We start from the raw sequence: 15,324 nt of genomic DNA on the forward strand, positions 1-15,324 counted from the left end.
CAATCTCTAAATTTTATTTTATTTTAATTTTGTTCCAAAAATTTTTAATTTATATCAAATATACTTCTAACAGTTAAATTTTTTAAACATTTAAAATTAATCTAATAATAATTCATGATAATTATATCTATTTTTTTTGTGATTATAATTATGTCTAATTTACTTATGTTAAAATTATTTTTATAAAATTATTATTAAATTAGTTTTAAATTTTTTAAAATAAATAAATAATCATTTCTAACTATAAAAAATCTGAATGCGGACAAAATTAACCACAAAAAAAATTTAAAATAACTTTGTAATCATTAAAATTTACCTCTGTTTAACAATTTTAACCAAACATCAATTTTGGAATGACATCATTAGTTATATTCCAATACAAAGATAATTTCTTTAATTAAAAAAATTTGTGAATTTTATTTTGTGTATAGCATAACTACTCTCTTTTGCAGTATCCATTAATTTAAAATTTAATTTAAACATCATATTTCGATCCGGACATTTCCAAGATGCCCCTAATAACTAACAAATAACAAATGTTTTTTTTTTGTGTGAATCTTATTTTAATGGGAACTTGACGAGTAAATCCGTTTACATATCTTACTTTTATTGCTATATCGATAAAAAGAAAGTCATTAGACTAGACCATACATACTTGTCGATAGTATACCCATCGGACCACGGCTCTTTCGTGCACTTATTGCTAACCAAATTAAAATAAATAACAAAATTAATTTTTTTAAGTAAAACGTTTTATGAATTTGTTAAAAGATTTTAAAAATATTATTGAGTTAATTTTATTTTAAAATTTTGTTATCTACATTAAATATGTTCTTAACAAATTAAAAAAAAAAGGGTACGCTTTACTCAAAAAAATGTGTGGCATAAGGGGAAATGGCCTCGTGGCGTTAATATAGGTGCATTGAACATGTAATAAGTAGGACGTGGCCGTAGGAGACGGACCACATCCAAGTATCCAACCCTATATTGCTTCTTACTTATTCAATTCAACACTGTCACACTGGCACTCACACGCTCCACAGTGTTGCCTTCGCTTACGCGTCCAACTCAAATCCTTCCTTATCTTAGCACCTAAGGAAAGGAGCAATCACAAGAGATTATAAGTTATAAATAAACCACAACATGATCTTCAATAAATAGTATTGACCTTGTTTTTAACATCGCCTATGTAACGTTGTTGAATGTTGTATTTTAATTGGTTTGATTTCATACTTTTCTTATATGCGAAGTAGTAGTTGTAAAATTAAAAAAGAAAAAAAAAAGTATTCAAAATTGTTGGTGTGAACTCAAGCTAAGGGTAGAGTAACAACTCAATCTGGAAGGTGTGCCACCTTCTAGAATGTTGTACACGATGAAAACCCCAACTGCCCCCTTTCCATTCTCTCTCTGCCACCTCATCACCTCTACGCGTTTTATCATCATCATCACTCACTAATCACTTTCCCAACTAATTAAATTACTACTAATAAATATAAGGAAAAATAGAAACTGACAAAAGCAAAGACAAATCTCATTTCAACAATTGAGAATTAAACACGCAACCCCCTCGTTGTCCCTTGGCCTTAATAACTTTCCACGAAGTTTCATTTCATTTCCTTTTCCTTATCTCGTGGTTAAAAAAAAAAAAACACGTATGGCCGCGTTATATACTTAACAAGTGTCTTTCCTATATCTCTTATTCCAATCCATTACTGTCCTGCAGATCTCTCTGCACACCTACTTCTTCTTTTTCTTCTCTTCCTCTCTCTCCTCTGCATAGCAGCAAAAATTTATTTATCTATATATTCGTTCCTAACATATACTCAAAAGTACACTCAGATTTGAAGGAATCTGCGTTGGACTTGTGAAGATGGAGAACAATCAAGAGTCGTCATTTTGGCAATTCAGTGACCAACTTCGTGTGCAGGCTTCAAATCTAGCGAACCTGTCTCTCAATGATTCCATTTGGAGCAACAATTACAGTTCAAAGAGGCCTGATGAAAGGAGGAACTTCGACATCAAAGTTGGCGGTGAAATCAACTCATCACCGTCACCTTCACCATCACCATCACCGCTTCTCAACAAGTCAAAAGCACCTCTCTCTGATTTCAACGATGGCTGGAAGCAGATCAACAACACCACCATCAATGGATCTCTCTTCACCATGCCTTACAACTACAACACCACCACCACCACCAACCTTGACCTTGTCGGTGGTGTTGGCATGGGCATGGTCAACGGTGGCTTCAACAAAGGGATTTATTCCAAGCCTTCCTATGGAAACTTCAACAGCAGTATCAACCACAACAACAACATGAATATTAATCTCAAAGGACTGAAGGGTAATAAGGGAGAAGATGAGGTGGTATTTCACCCACCGAAAAGTTCCAAGAAGAACAACAACAATAATAATAATAAGAACAAGCAAGGAGGGGATAATGATAACAAGGAGGCGAAGACCGGTGCCGACAAGAGGTTCAAGACGCTGCCGCCATCGGAGGCTCTACCAAGGAATGAAACCATTGGGGGATACATCTTCGTTTGCAACAATGATACCATGGCAGAGAATCTCAAAAGACAGCTATTTGGTATGTCTAGTTTTAATGTTTTATTTTGCTTAACAGTAATTGTGACTAGTAGTTTATACCAAGGTGTGTTTGAATTGTATGGTAAATGTGGTTATGTGTATTTGTTAGGTCTGCCTCCACGGTACAGGGATTCAGTGCGGGCAATCACTCCAGGGCTGCCCCTTTTCCTTTACAACTATTCCACCCACCAACTGCACGGCATCTTTGAGGTATGTTCCATTTATTTTCTTGATAACTTTTGATTTTGGGTTTTGGAGAATAATAATAATGAATGATGGAAGTTAATTGGGGTGGATACAGGCTGCTAGTTTTGGAGGGTCAAACATAGATGCAAGTGCTTGGGAGGACAAGAAGTGCCCCGGGGAATCCCGTTTCCCTGCTCAGGTTCGGGTCATAACAAGGAAAACATGTGAACCACTTGAGGAGGATTCCTTTAGGCCTATCCTTCACCACTACGATGGCCCTAAATTCCGTCTTGAACTCAGTGTTCCCGAGGCACTCTCTCTGCTCGATATCTTTGCAGAACAACACACTTTCAACGACGCTTTCAAGGCTTTAACTGACTAAGGAATAAGGATGGACAATACCAAATCACACACACCAACACAACAAGACAATACATCATCAACAATACTCGATACATATTTAGTTCTGGATGTTATGGACTGACAAAAGTCCAAACATAAAAGCAAGATCTTAGATCCTATAAAAATAAATAGTAGACGACACCTGGAAATTCCCTCCTATGTATGTATGTTTTCTTCTACTGCTTTTGTATAGAGCCTGCTATGCATGATTGTCCAATTTTTCTCCGTTTTAATTTCATGGTGTATACTGCTATCAACAAATTAAGAGAATATATATATATAAGGTTGAAACCTACATGATGAGGGTGAGTGAAACCTTACATGATGAGGGTGAGTGATTGCCCATTATGTTTCAGCTTCGTATAGTTAGAATGTGTGTCTGATCAGTGGAAGACTGGGGATAACTGGAACTAGAAATTCCGTTATTCCTCCTTTGGTTTTTCCTTCCACTACAGTCTACAGTAGTTCATGTATCTATGCCTTCAAAGTTATTCAACTTCCGAGATGAGTTTCGCATCTCTAGTAAAACATAAAGTTGAAATATTCAGGATGAAACATGAGTTTGGCTTTTGAAGCTCGGATTTCATTCTACTGCAATTTTATCTAATTTTTGTTACAAGGAAACAAACAATCTGCAACTGCAACGGATTGCTGCACTGTCTCTACAGATTACCCCCAATTCTTTTCCACAATAGACTCTATGGGGTAGGCTTCGTTTTCAGAAAAATTGGGAATGAAATTTAGTATTGTTTTTGGTAGTTATTGGCTGGAAGTAAAGGTTTAATTTTGGGATATAAAATTTCAGTGTTTTAGTATTTTTAGAAAATAAAAATTTATGAGATTAAAATTTTAATTATATTTTTTTAAAAGATATTATTATTTAATTTTTTGAATTCTAATTTACGTTATTTTTATGTTTATTTGAAATTAAATATACTATTAAAATATACTTTAATATATTTTATATCAAATATAATATAAATATTTAATTTAATTTTTATTTTTAAATTTTTCAGTCTCAATGTTTTTCAAACACAACTTAATAGTTTAGGTAGGAAGATATTTATTTATTGGATTTTTTAAAGGATATTTGTTAAAATTATGTAGTAGATAATTAATTTTTTTTTCTTATTGGAATACTAACTTTTTTTAATCTAAGAGTATTAGTTTTTAATATTTTTAAACATAAATGGATAATTTTTGTACAAAATATTTTTTAACATATTTAATATTTTTCTTTTCGTTGTAGACTCTACCGACACTTTGTAATTACCGTCAATTAGGCACTATCAAATGATTTGATTTTTATTATCTTGAACCGACTATTATGACTCCATTCATACACTTTGTACAGGCGAAAGCTAGTGCACTCCAGGTAAAGTAGGGAGTGCAGCACTCTTTAAAAGTTAATCTATTATCAAAAGTGATCAGGTAAATTAAATTTATTTATTATTGTTATTATTTTTTTTGTTATGGGGTGAACAAACAAACCGACACTAACAAAAAAAACTAATTCGCTCGTTTAACAGAGGGCTATCTTTACACCAAAAAAAATTCAGAAAAATTTAATCGAATTCCTCCGTTACTCTGTTATTGTTGATGTGATGTCTTCAAACATTTTCACTGTTTTGTTTACTAGCAGGTGTTTTTACTATTGTTCTGTCTAGCCATAGATTTTGACGCTCTTGAACCCACTCTATTCTATCTCTACCATAAATGGACCTTCAAAGCCGAAAAAATTGCTGCCATAGAAAAGGAAGACGCTGTCTGTCGCTGCTGCTAGTTGGCTAACTCCAAACTGATTCTGTAGAAGAACCGGTCTCCATGAAGGCGCCATGATTCTCAGATGATGACGCAGTTAAAGCACAAAATACATGATAGTTATAACAAGTCCATTATCTTTTATTTCAAATTATCCTCAACTTGTACGTAATAGAATGAAAAATTAAAATATAATTTTATTTAAACAATTATTTGTATTATTTTTTATTAATTTATTCAAAAAATAATTAAATTTTAAATTTAATTGGTATAAAATATTACAGATATAAAACTAAGAAAAATTTTTATTTGTATAAGAATGAGCCTAATAAATAATTATTCTATTTAAATATAATTAAGAGTATTTCTTTCTTTGTCAACGAGTTATAATTCAAATGGTATAGTCTCTATATTCACCTAAAAGTTGGTAAAAAAAACTTTTTTTTTTATTAACTTTTTTAAACATTAATTACTTATTTTACATACTATATAGAAATAAATAAATATAATATTTATTGAGTAGACACAGTTACGTAAAAAATTTTATTGTCATAGTATTTGAACCAAAGAAAAAAAAGTATTATTTTAAGAAAAACTAACAATATATTTTTAATAATATTCTTAATACAAAATAATAAATTTTAAATATTTTTTAAATAATATATATTAACTGAAATAATATAATTATCCCAAATAATATATTATAAATATAGTAAAATGACATATTTCAATAAAAAAATTATTAATAAAAAATTATATGAATTTTTGTTTCGCACAAAATAAAATTATTATATGTTTGTTTGCTTTTTATGTTATATATATGATTTTTTTAATTAAATTAATATAATACAAAATCTTTTATTATTCTATTCATATTTAATGTTTTAATTTGTTTCTCACAAAATAAAATTTTATATATATATATATAACACAAAAATTTTATCATTGTGTTTATATTTAATATTATAATTTTATTTCACATAAAATCATAAAACAAAATTTATTTAAATTTTAATATTATTTAAATTTTTTTTCTAGATTTAGTACATGAATTTTTAACTTATTTTTTACGTATTATTTATTTTAATTCTAAAGTCTAATAATTTTTTTACAGACATGTTGTTTTTAATATTTATATACTATTTTTTTATTTTGAATTTCAGCCTAATATCTGAGATTTATAAAAAAATTCTAAAACTTGTAAAAAATGGTTAACCTGATTAAAAGGTTACCTTTTTAAATCCAGACCATTCAAATAAAATATAACAAATGAAGAGTTTAGATTTAATGAATTTATAAAGTGTGCAGCACTCCATACTTAACAAGGAGCGTTGAAGAATGAGCCATTTGTACACGATCTTTTTTTTGGTAACTTGTACACGATCTTTTAATTAGTGGTTTTTCTTCCGAACAAAAGGAAGATATCCGTCTGTCCCAAAAAGTTGTTAGGGAGAAGGGGTATTACTTGATTTATATAATTTAATTTAAACAATTGTTTTGATTTAAATTGTGAAGCTGAATTTGGGTTTCAATGAGCCTTGGAGACGAGTGAGTGCGATGTATGAAGTGAATTAGGTGATTTATGAATTAATGGTGAGAGATTACATTTTATTTTCTAAAGTGAAATTTAAACTTTAGAAGATCAAAATCCTTACCAAATAAGATAGAATCATCCACAAAAAATAGATGACTAATTGTAGGACATTTACTATTCAATTTAAATTCGCTAATCTCATTATTTTGTTCTCTTCTGTGGAGTATATGAGAAATTCTTTCTGCACAAATCAAAAAAAGATAAGGGGAAGGGTTCTCTTGTCGAAGTCCCTTTGTACGCCTAAAAAAAAAAGCCATGAGGTTGACTATTCACAGTAATAGAATAGGATACAACAGTAACATACTCCTTCAGCCATCTAATCCATCTATCATACAAGCCTATTTGTTTCATCATTCTCCACAAAAACTCCACTTCACTCCATTATATGCCTTACTCATGTTGAGTTTTAAGGCTATATCCCACTCTCCAAACCTGTTATTCTTCAAAAAATGCATATATTCGTGAGAAATTAACACATTGTCACTAATCAATCGTCTTCTAATGAAAGCACTCTGATTATCACTTATCACTTTATCCATAATAAATTGCATACGGTGAATCAGTATCTTAGAAATTATTTTATAGAAAACAAAACTTAGACTTATTGGTCTAATTTGAGACATAGTAGAGGCACTATTTACCTTAGGGATCAAACAAAGATGAGTATGGTTGAAGGACTTCTAACATTCTTCCTCCACTGAAAAAGCTTGCAGCTGCCCAAATGGTACCATCCTTAACTATCCTCCAGAAATGCTGAAAAACTTTAGCAGTAAAACTGTCACCCCCTAGTGTAGAGAAGAGATTGATAGAATAAACTGCTCTTTTAACTTCTAATTCACTAACTGGTCTCACTAGAATCCGGTTTGTACTCTACATTATTTTTTGAGGAATTGTTTCAATTTTCGCTGTCAGATCTCTAGGATTAGAAGACGTGAATAGGCTCTGAAAATACTATGGTGCAATATTTGCTATTCCTTTCGCATCTGACCTCACCTTTCCTTGACCATTCTCTATCTTCTGTAGCTTGTTTTGTCTATTTTTGGTTGGGTTCTTGAGTGAAAATATATTGAATTCGTATCTCTCCCCATTTTAGCCATTGTGATCGTGACTTCTCTCTCCAATATCTCTCCTCACCTAAATATGCCTCCTCCAATTCCTCTTCTAATGTTCAAATTAAGATCCCATTTGCCTCATTATTTTTATTCTTCTCTTCTTCGATCTTACCTCAAAGGTCTTGCATTTTGATTCTTGTATTACTGGCTCTCTATTTTTGTCATTCCACTATTCGGTGTCTATATTTTTTAAGGTTTGAGTGAAGCACAAACATAGAGGATCCTACTATTCTTTTTTTTCAGGTTTTTTTTCCACTATCTTTACAACATTTCTAATATCACACCATCTCTCTTGCCACCTAAATCTCCTTTTAGTCCTTGTAAGAACCAAAAATTTAATAAACTATTTAATTAAAATAGAATAAAAAATAATTAAATTGTTTGGAATAGGTTAAAAATGATAAGAAAAGTTAAATTAGAAAATTTAAAGAAGAAAAAAATTTAGCGTAAAAATATGATTTTTATTGCGAAAGGGCACGTACCGGCTTAAATTGTCCGGCACTGTAAGTGAGAAAAATTACATTATGAGTAAATAAATTTAGAAAATTAAATTTCATATTTTGGGAAGATAAAAATATTTAGGTTAGAAAATTGGGCACTTATTTTAAAGGTTTTGAGTTGAAGTTGAGCCAAACGAACCAAAAACCCTACCAACACAAAGTTGGGCCCAAACCCACCATATATATACCCAAATAAGAGGCATTCAGCCTCCTTATTCAGGAAAGAGAGTGGGAGATGCTGAGATTGGAAGAGAGGAAGAAAAACCTTATGATTACTATTCATCATCTTCTTCCTTGGATCATAACTTTTTATCTAAAATTCTAATCGTCACACCGTTTGCGACAATGCGTTCGTCTCACTGAGTTCTTTAAGTCTATCCAAACGAAGTGGTAAGAAACTTAAATTTCTTGCTCCAGCTTTTTGTCCTATGTCAAATTTGAAATTGGCTTTTGGGTATTGAAATTTTCATAGTTTGGTTGTTTAGGTGTAATCTAGCTTGTGAGAATAGTAGGTTTCAACTCAAGTTTCAGTGAGAAAGGTAAAGATAACTCTAAACCTTGTGGTTTGTCTAATTCTATGAACTCTAGTGTTGATTTCGGGTAATTGTGTAAAATTAGCTTGAAATTAATGTTGATTGGAGTTGATTTGGCTAATTGGATTTCTTAGAAGTGAGCTTTGGTGCTTGAAATTGTTGATTTGGTTTGGTGGCTTAATTAGAAGCTTGAAAGAAATCGACCAAGATATGATTTCAATTTTCTTTAGGTAATATGTAATGTTATGTGAAACTTAGGGTAGTTGGCTTAAGACAGGATTGAATGATTGAATATGTGATTAATTGTATGAGGATGTGGTATGAGCATGGTGAATGAAGATTTGAGGTTGAATTGTATGAATTTGTTTGATGAGAAAGATTGGGCCGGAGGCCATGATTGGGTAAGTTGATAAAAAGGAATGATTGAATGTGATATATGAGTAATTGAATGAAGTTTGAATGATGTAAATTGATGATTGAAAATTATTGAGTGTTGCTGTGAAATGTATGTGTGTGTTGGATTGATTGGAGAGTGGATATAAGTTGTGTGATTGAGCTTTAATATGATGCTATGAAATGATGATGACTAGGGATTTTGATGATGATTGATGATATTTGTGAGTGTGGCATTTAATATAGGAAAATGTTGTTGGATTTGGAAATTGTGGACTTAATGGATTGATCGATTGATAAATTGAATTATTCAGGTGTTGGAATGATTGAGTTTTTGATATTTGTAGGAGTGTTAGTATTGAGATTGGTATGGTACATACTGAAATTGGTTGAGAGTTTTAAAAACTAGAGGCTTTGGTAAATTTTGGTAAAAACTTATTTTTAACCAATTTTGATGGGTCATAACTTGATTTTCAAACACCCAAATTTTGTGAAACTTGTCTTAAATAAAAATTGGATCCGTGTAGTTTATAACGTTTAAAGAACGGATAAAAAATAATTTCTAATGGAAAAAGTTATGCGCATTTGAAGTTTTGTGTAAAAATTGAATTTCCTGCACTTATAAGCTTTTTGGAAAAATTCGCATTCATGCGTACGTGGGGGATGTCATGCGTACGCAAGTCCATGGCTCTGCCCAATACTCTCGGGTACGCAGAGGGCATGCGTACGCGAAAATGATGATTTTTGAATTCTCGCATACGTGGCAGGTGGCACACGTACGCAAGCATATCTTTCTGCCCTAAATGGTTGCGTATGCGGAGGTGGCTCACGTACGCGACGTGAAAATTTTACATCATGCAAACGCGAAGGGTGGCATGCGTACGCATGACCACCCTATTCTTCTAAAATTGGATTTTATTGTTTTCAACTATTTCTCTAATCTTCCAAACTCCCGTAACACTTGTTGAAGGTCCCTAACTAGTGTTTAGGCTTTGGGATAAGCAATAGAGTACTGAGTAAATAAAAATGAATTTTATTTTGTTATAAGTTTAAAGACGGTGACCTAGGTTTGGAAAGTTCTTTGGATGGGTTAACTATAGTGGATTAAGAGAGTGTGATATTGATGGTAATTGAGAAATAAATACAAATGATGAATTATGAAAGATTGAGATTGATGAATCTGTTAAAGATAAAAAGTGATCACTGAGATTGAGCAACACATTATTGATATATCATGATTGGTAAGTTGCTATGCGCCTCGGGCAAGGATGGTGGTTGGTTCTTGCTTGTCAAGGTTGCGGTACCAGTGTAAGGGTTGTGGCAGTCTTCTGCCTACATTCAAATGTGAGGACTAAGACAGTCTCCCGCTCACATAACTTTTCGTGTCATAAGTGTGAACTTGGACACTATACCCTGAAAGAGTGGGCCGCGCACGAATCCCAGAGAGCGCAGAAAAGTGACCGGACACTATATTTCAAGGAGCGCATAAAAGTGAGTTGGGCACTATATCCCAGGGGTGTACAAAAGTGAATCAGGCACTATATCCCAGGGGCATGGCAGAAAGGTGACATCCCAAGTGGATGTGTCTGGTTGACAGTTGAACCGACAAGTGATATCACAGCCAATAGGAGAGACATTCATCATATGTATTTTTTATGTGTTTGTTTACTTTGATTAATTGCATTATGCCTAAATGAATAACATGCCTAATCGCTAATTGAATTGCTTGTTTTATGTGAACTCTTGTATTTTACTTGTCTGTAATACTTTTGTCTATTACTGGAATTGAGTAGGTTTGGTAGGCGGTGGCGATGGGATCATGTGGAGGATAGGTTGGTGAAAGCTGTGGGATAACGATGACTGTTAGAGTAGAAAAGTTAGATAACCCTTTTATGGTCTTAATCTATTTTATAAGTTGAATTTCTGTGCAAGTGGGAGTTCTATAATTGCCTTTGACTTCCTGAAACCTTATATTTTATCTATTGGGTACTATTATCATATTGAGAACCCCCCATTTATCATATTATATATTGTTGTTGTTTTTCAAATACAGGTCGCAACCCACCTTAATGAGTTTTGCGAACGTGGTGTATAACAACTCAAGTTTTTAAAAATTTAAATAATGAGTTATTCATGATTAATTATTTTATTTGAAAAAAATATTTTTCTAAAAGTAATTAAATTAAATTTTATGATATTTTGAATTTAAAATCCATTAAGATTTTAAAATAATTTTTATTATAATAAAATAGTTCGAGAAAGATAAAAGAATTATTATTATTATACTATTATTAAATTAATTTTATTATTATATTATTATCGTTATTATTAATATTATTACATTATCATTACCATTAGTTCTTTTACTATTGGACGAAAGCCATTAAGGGAAAACAAAAGAAAGAAATTGAAAATGAGATTATATGCATGTATATATATACATATAACCTAAGCCACCTAATTATAATCATCATTTCCTATCATGCTAATCATCATCACCAACGAAGCTATTAAGAGAATAAAAGAAAAAAATGAGAAATATGACTTATAAGCATATATACATATAACCATGACACATGTTTCCTTTATTTACTAATAATGAGCGGATATTTTATATGTTTTTTGGCATTATTTTTATATAGTTTTTAGTATGTTTTGTTTAATTTTTATTATATTTTCATAAATTTTAGTGTTAAATTCACAATTTTGGATTCTACTTTGAGTTTGTGTATTTTTGTGCAATTTCAGGTATTTTTTGGCTGAAATTGAGAAATTGGAGCAAAAATTTGATTCAGAGATAAAGAAAGCATTGCAGATGTTGTCCGGATCTGATCTCATTGCACTCGGAAGAGCTTTTCTAGAGTTACAGAAGTCCAAATGGAGCATTCTCAATGGATATAAAAAACTGACTTCTAGAGCTTTTTAAAAATATATAACAGTCCATACTTTGCTTCAGATTAGAAGGTCCAAAACTGGCGTCCAACGCGACCCTTCTGTCCCCTTTCAGGCATCCAGTGCCCAAGGAGAAGAGACCAACATCCAAACGCCCAAAGAGGACCCCCTGGCCAGCGTTCAACTCCCTAGAGGCTTCCTAGCACGTGGATCTCATCAAAGTTCAGCCCAAACACTCACCAAGTGGGCCCCAGAAGTGGATTTTAGCACTAAAAAAATTCTTTTACCCTTACTAGTCATTAGTTTAGTATTTAAAGTAGAAGATCACTCTTTGTTAAACATCTTCTACCATCTCTACAGCATATTTTCGTTTTTACCATTGTATTTTCTATCAATATGAGTTTCTAAACCTCCTAGGTTGAGGGGAGGAGCCTTGCTGAGTTCTATGAATTAATAAAAGTATTATTGTTTTCCTTCAATTCGTGTTTGATTGAATTCTAAGATGAATACTCATTCTTCAACATGGTGAATGGGATGATCCGTGACAATCAGCTCCGTTCATCATACTAAGACCGCATGCCTAACAACCATCCGTGCCTACTTGGGTTCGTGTAAATACGTGACTGGAAAGCATGAACCGCCAGCTTGATTATACATCTCCCAGACGGCTAATCCATGACTTCGTTGGGGACATCTCGCGACACTTGCTCAGCTGATTTACGGGGGGATTAGGGTCTCTATGGATAGAGGCTAGAACCAAAAGGAGCAGAATTCTCTGATCCAGAAGATTCGACATTGTCTGTGGCGCTTTGAGTAGGATCACCAAAGAGAATGAACTGCTAGAGTTTCACCCTCGTTCAGATTGGATGACCACAGCCATACGGCATTTGATCTGAAGCAGAGGAGATTAATGACCGCGGCCATACGGTGTTAATCACAAACAGCTTGCCATAGAAGAAATCATTCACAAGCAAAAGAGACAATAATTCATTCCATTCAAATTCACAAAGTATTTTATACACTATTCCTCATATGCATTCAAACAAATAACTTTTTGATTTCGCCTGACTAAGACCTGTAAGATAACCATAACTTGCTTCAAACCACAATCCTCGTGGGATCGACCCTAACTCGCTCAGGTATTACTTGGACGACCCAGTGCACTTGCGGGTACAGTTGTACGAAGTGTGGGGATTTGTGCACCAAGTTTTTGGTGTTATTGCCGAGGATTGTTCGAGTTTGAACAATTAACGAATTATCTTGTTCCCTAGATCAGGTATTTTCTTTAATTTCGTTAGCTTTTATTTTTTATTCTCTTCTTCTTTATTTTCGAAAAAAAATCAATTTTTTTTCAAAAATATTTTTCTTTTCTTTGTTTAATCTTTGTTCTTGGTTTGAGTCTTCTTGTTTGTGTTATTGGTAATTTTTGAATTTTCTTGAGTCTTTTTCTAAAAATTTTCAAAATTAGTGTCTTTTGTTTAAATCTTGTGTCAATCTTTAAGTTTGGTATCTTCTTGTGTTTTTCTTTATAGTTTTCGAAAATTTTGTGTTTGGTTTTTGAAAATTTTGTGTTTGTTCTTGTGTTCTTTAAGTTTTTCGAGTTTTGTTCTTGGTGTTCTTCTTGATCTTCAAAGTGTTCTTGTTTTTCTTTTTGTTTTGATCTTAAAAATTTTAAGTTTGGTGTCCCTTTGTGTTTGTCTTTAAATTTTCGAAAATTAGTCCCTTTAGGTCTGAAAATTTTAATTTTTGTGTCTTTTACTTGTTTTTCTCTTTCCTCATTAAATTCAAAAATAAAAAAGATCTTTTCTATCTTTATCTTTAATTGATTTTCGAAATTTTAAATTAAAAATTCAAATTTTAATTTAAAAATTTTTATCTTATCTTATCTTAGTTTTAAAGTTCAAAAATCAATCTTTTCAACATAAAAAATCTTATCTTTTTCAAAATTTTATCTTATCTTCTTTCAAAATTCAAATTTCAATTTTCAAAATTTAAAAATTTAAAATTTCAAAATTTAAACTCTAAAATCAAATCTTTTTCAAAAATCAAATTTCAAATCTTATATTTTTCAAATCTTTTCAAATTCTTATTTTATCTTTTCTAATCTCAAATTTTAAAATTAAATCTTTGTCAAATCTTTTTAATTTCTTATCTTATCCTTTCTTATTTTCTAATTTCAAATTTTGAATTTAAACCTTTTTATCTTATATCTTATCTTATTTTCAAATCTTTCTTAATTAATTACTTATCTTCTCTCTCCTTTTTTAAAACTTCCTAACTAATTATTCTCTCTTATTTTTCAAAAATTCTCTTCTTCTTCTTCTCTCTCTTCTATTTTTAAAATTTCACTAACTAATTTTTAATTATTTTTAATTAATTAACTTCAATTTTCGAAATTAATAAACAAATAAAATAAAAACAAAAATATTTTAATTCTTTTTTATCTTTTCTACTTCTAATTCTTCTCCTATTTACTTCTATCCGGACTCTTCTCCTCTCTCATTTTCCATCTTCACTTTTCTATCTTCCTCTTCTTTCTTCACATCTCATTGGGAGCCTTCTATACTCAAATCAGACATATAAGCTTCCTTTCTTTCTTTTCTTCTTTTCTTATTTATGACCAGGAACAGGGATAAAGAACCTCTCTTTAATCTTGATCTTGAACCTGAAAGGACTTTAAAGAGGAGCTTACAATAATCTAAAGCACAACACTCCAGAAGAAACCTTTCAGAAAATTTTGAACATGAAATAGAAGACATGGCCGAACCTGAAGGAGAAGGAAGAATGGTTCTTGGTGACTTCACCATGCCTACCTCTGACTTTTATGGAAGAAATATCTCTGTATCTCTGAGTTACTCTCTCTTCTGCAACAGAACTGCAAGTTCTATGGACTTCCAATGGAAGATCCACATCAGTTCTTAGCTGAATTCTTGCAAATTTGTGATACTGTTAAGGCCAATGGAGTGAATCCTGAAATCTTCAAGCTTATGCTCTTTGCCTTTGTTGTAGGACACAGAGCTAAGATATGGTTGGATTCTCAACCAAAAGAGAGCTTAGACTCTTGGAAAAGCTGGTTAATGCTTTTCTGGCTAAATTCTTTCCCCCTCTGAGAATGAGCAAAATAAGAGTGGAAGTTCAAACCTTTAGACAAAGAGAAGGTGAATCCCTCTATGAAGCTTGGAAAAGATACAAGAAACTGAGTAGGAGATGTCTTCCTGATATGCTCTTAGAATGGTCTATCATAGGCTTGTTCTATGATGGTCTGTCTGAGATGTCCAAAATTTCATTGGACAGCTCTGCAGATGGATCACTCCAATTGAAGAAAACCCCTGCAGAAGCATGAGAACTCATTGAAATGGTTGCA

At 31.9% G+C, this 15,324-nt stretch overlaps 1 protein-coding gene across 1 annotated transcript; it reads left to right on the top strand.

Moving 5' to 3' along the window:
• The first annotated feature begins 1,019 nt into the window (after nucleotides 1–1,019).
• On the top strand, nucleotides 1,020–3,730 carry LOC112790719 (DCD domain-containing protein NRP-B). Its single transcript, XM_025833257.3, has 3 exons — nucleotides 1,020–2,588; nucleotides 2,697–2,797; nucleotides 2,889–3,730. The coding sequence occupies exons 1-3, from the start codon at nucleotides 1,871–1,873 to the stop codon at nucleotides 3,153–3,155; spliced, it is 1,086 nt and encodes a 361-aa protein (XP_025689042.1). The 5' UTR covers nucleotides 1,020–1,870; the 3' UTR covers nucleotides 3,156–3,730.
• The last annotated feature ends 11,594 nt before the right edge of the window (nucleotides 3,731–15,324 follow it).

The sequence above is a fragment of the Arachis hypogaea genome, chromosome 3, assembly GCF_003086295.3.
Source record: "Arachis hypogaea cultivar Tifrunner chromosome 3, arahy.Tifrunner.gnm2.J5K5, whole genome shotgun sequence".
Taxonomy (NCBI): domain Eukaryota; kingdom Viridiplantae; phylum Streptophyta; class Magnoliopsida; order Fabales; family Fabaceae; genus Arachis; species Arachis hypogaea.

What these genes read in the sequence shown, in the direction of transcription:
- LOC112790719 (XM_025833257.3), top strand. Translation starts at nt 1,871, where the DNA reads ATGGAGAACAATCAAGAGTCGTCATTTTGGCAATTCAGTGACCAACTT. An exon ending in TCTCAAAAGACAGCTATTTG is followed by an intron (nt 2,589 to 2,696) that starts GTATGTCTAGTT and finishes TGTATTTGTTAG; the next exon opens with GTCTGCCTCCACGGTACAGG. An exon ending in AACTGCACGGCATCTTTGAG is followed by an intron (nt 2,798 to 2,888) that starts GTATGTTCCATT and finishes GGGTGGATACAG; the next exon opens with GCTGCTAGTTTTGGAGGGTC.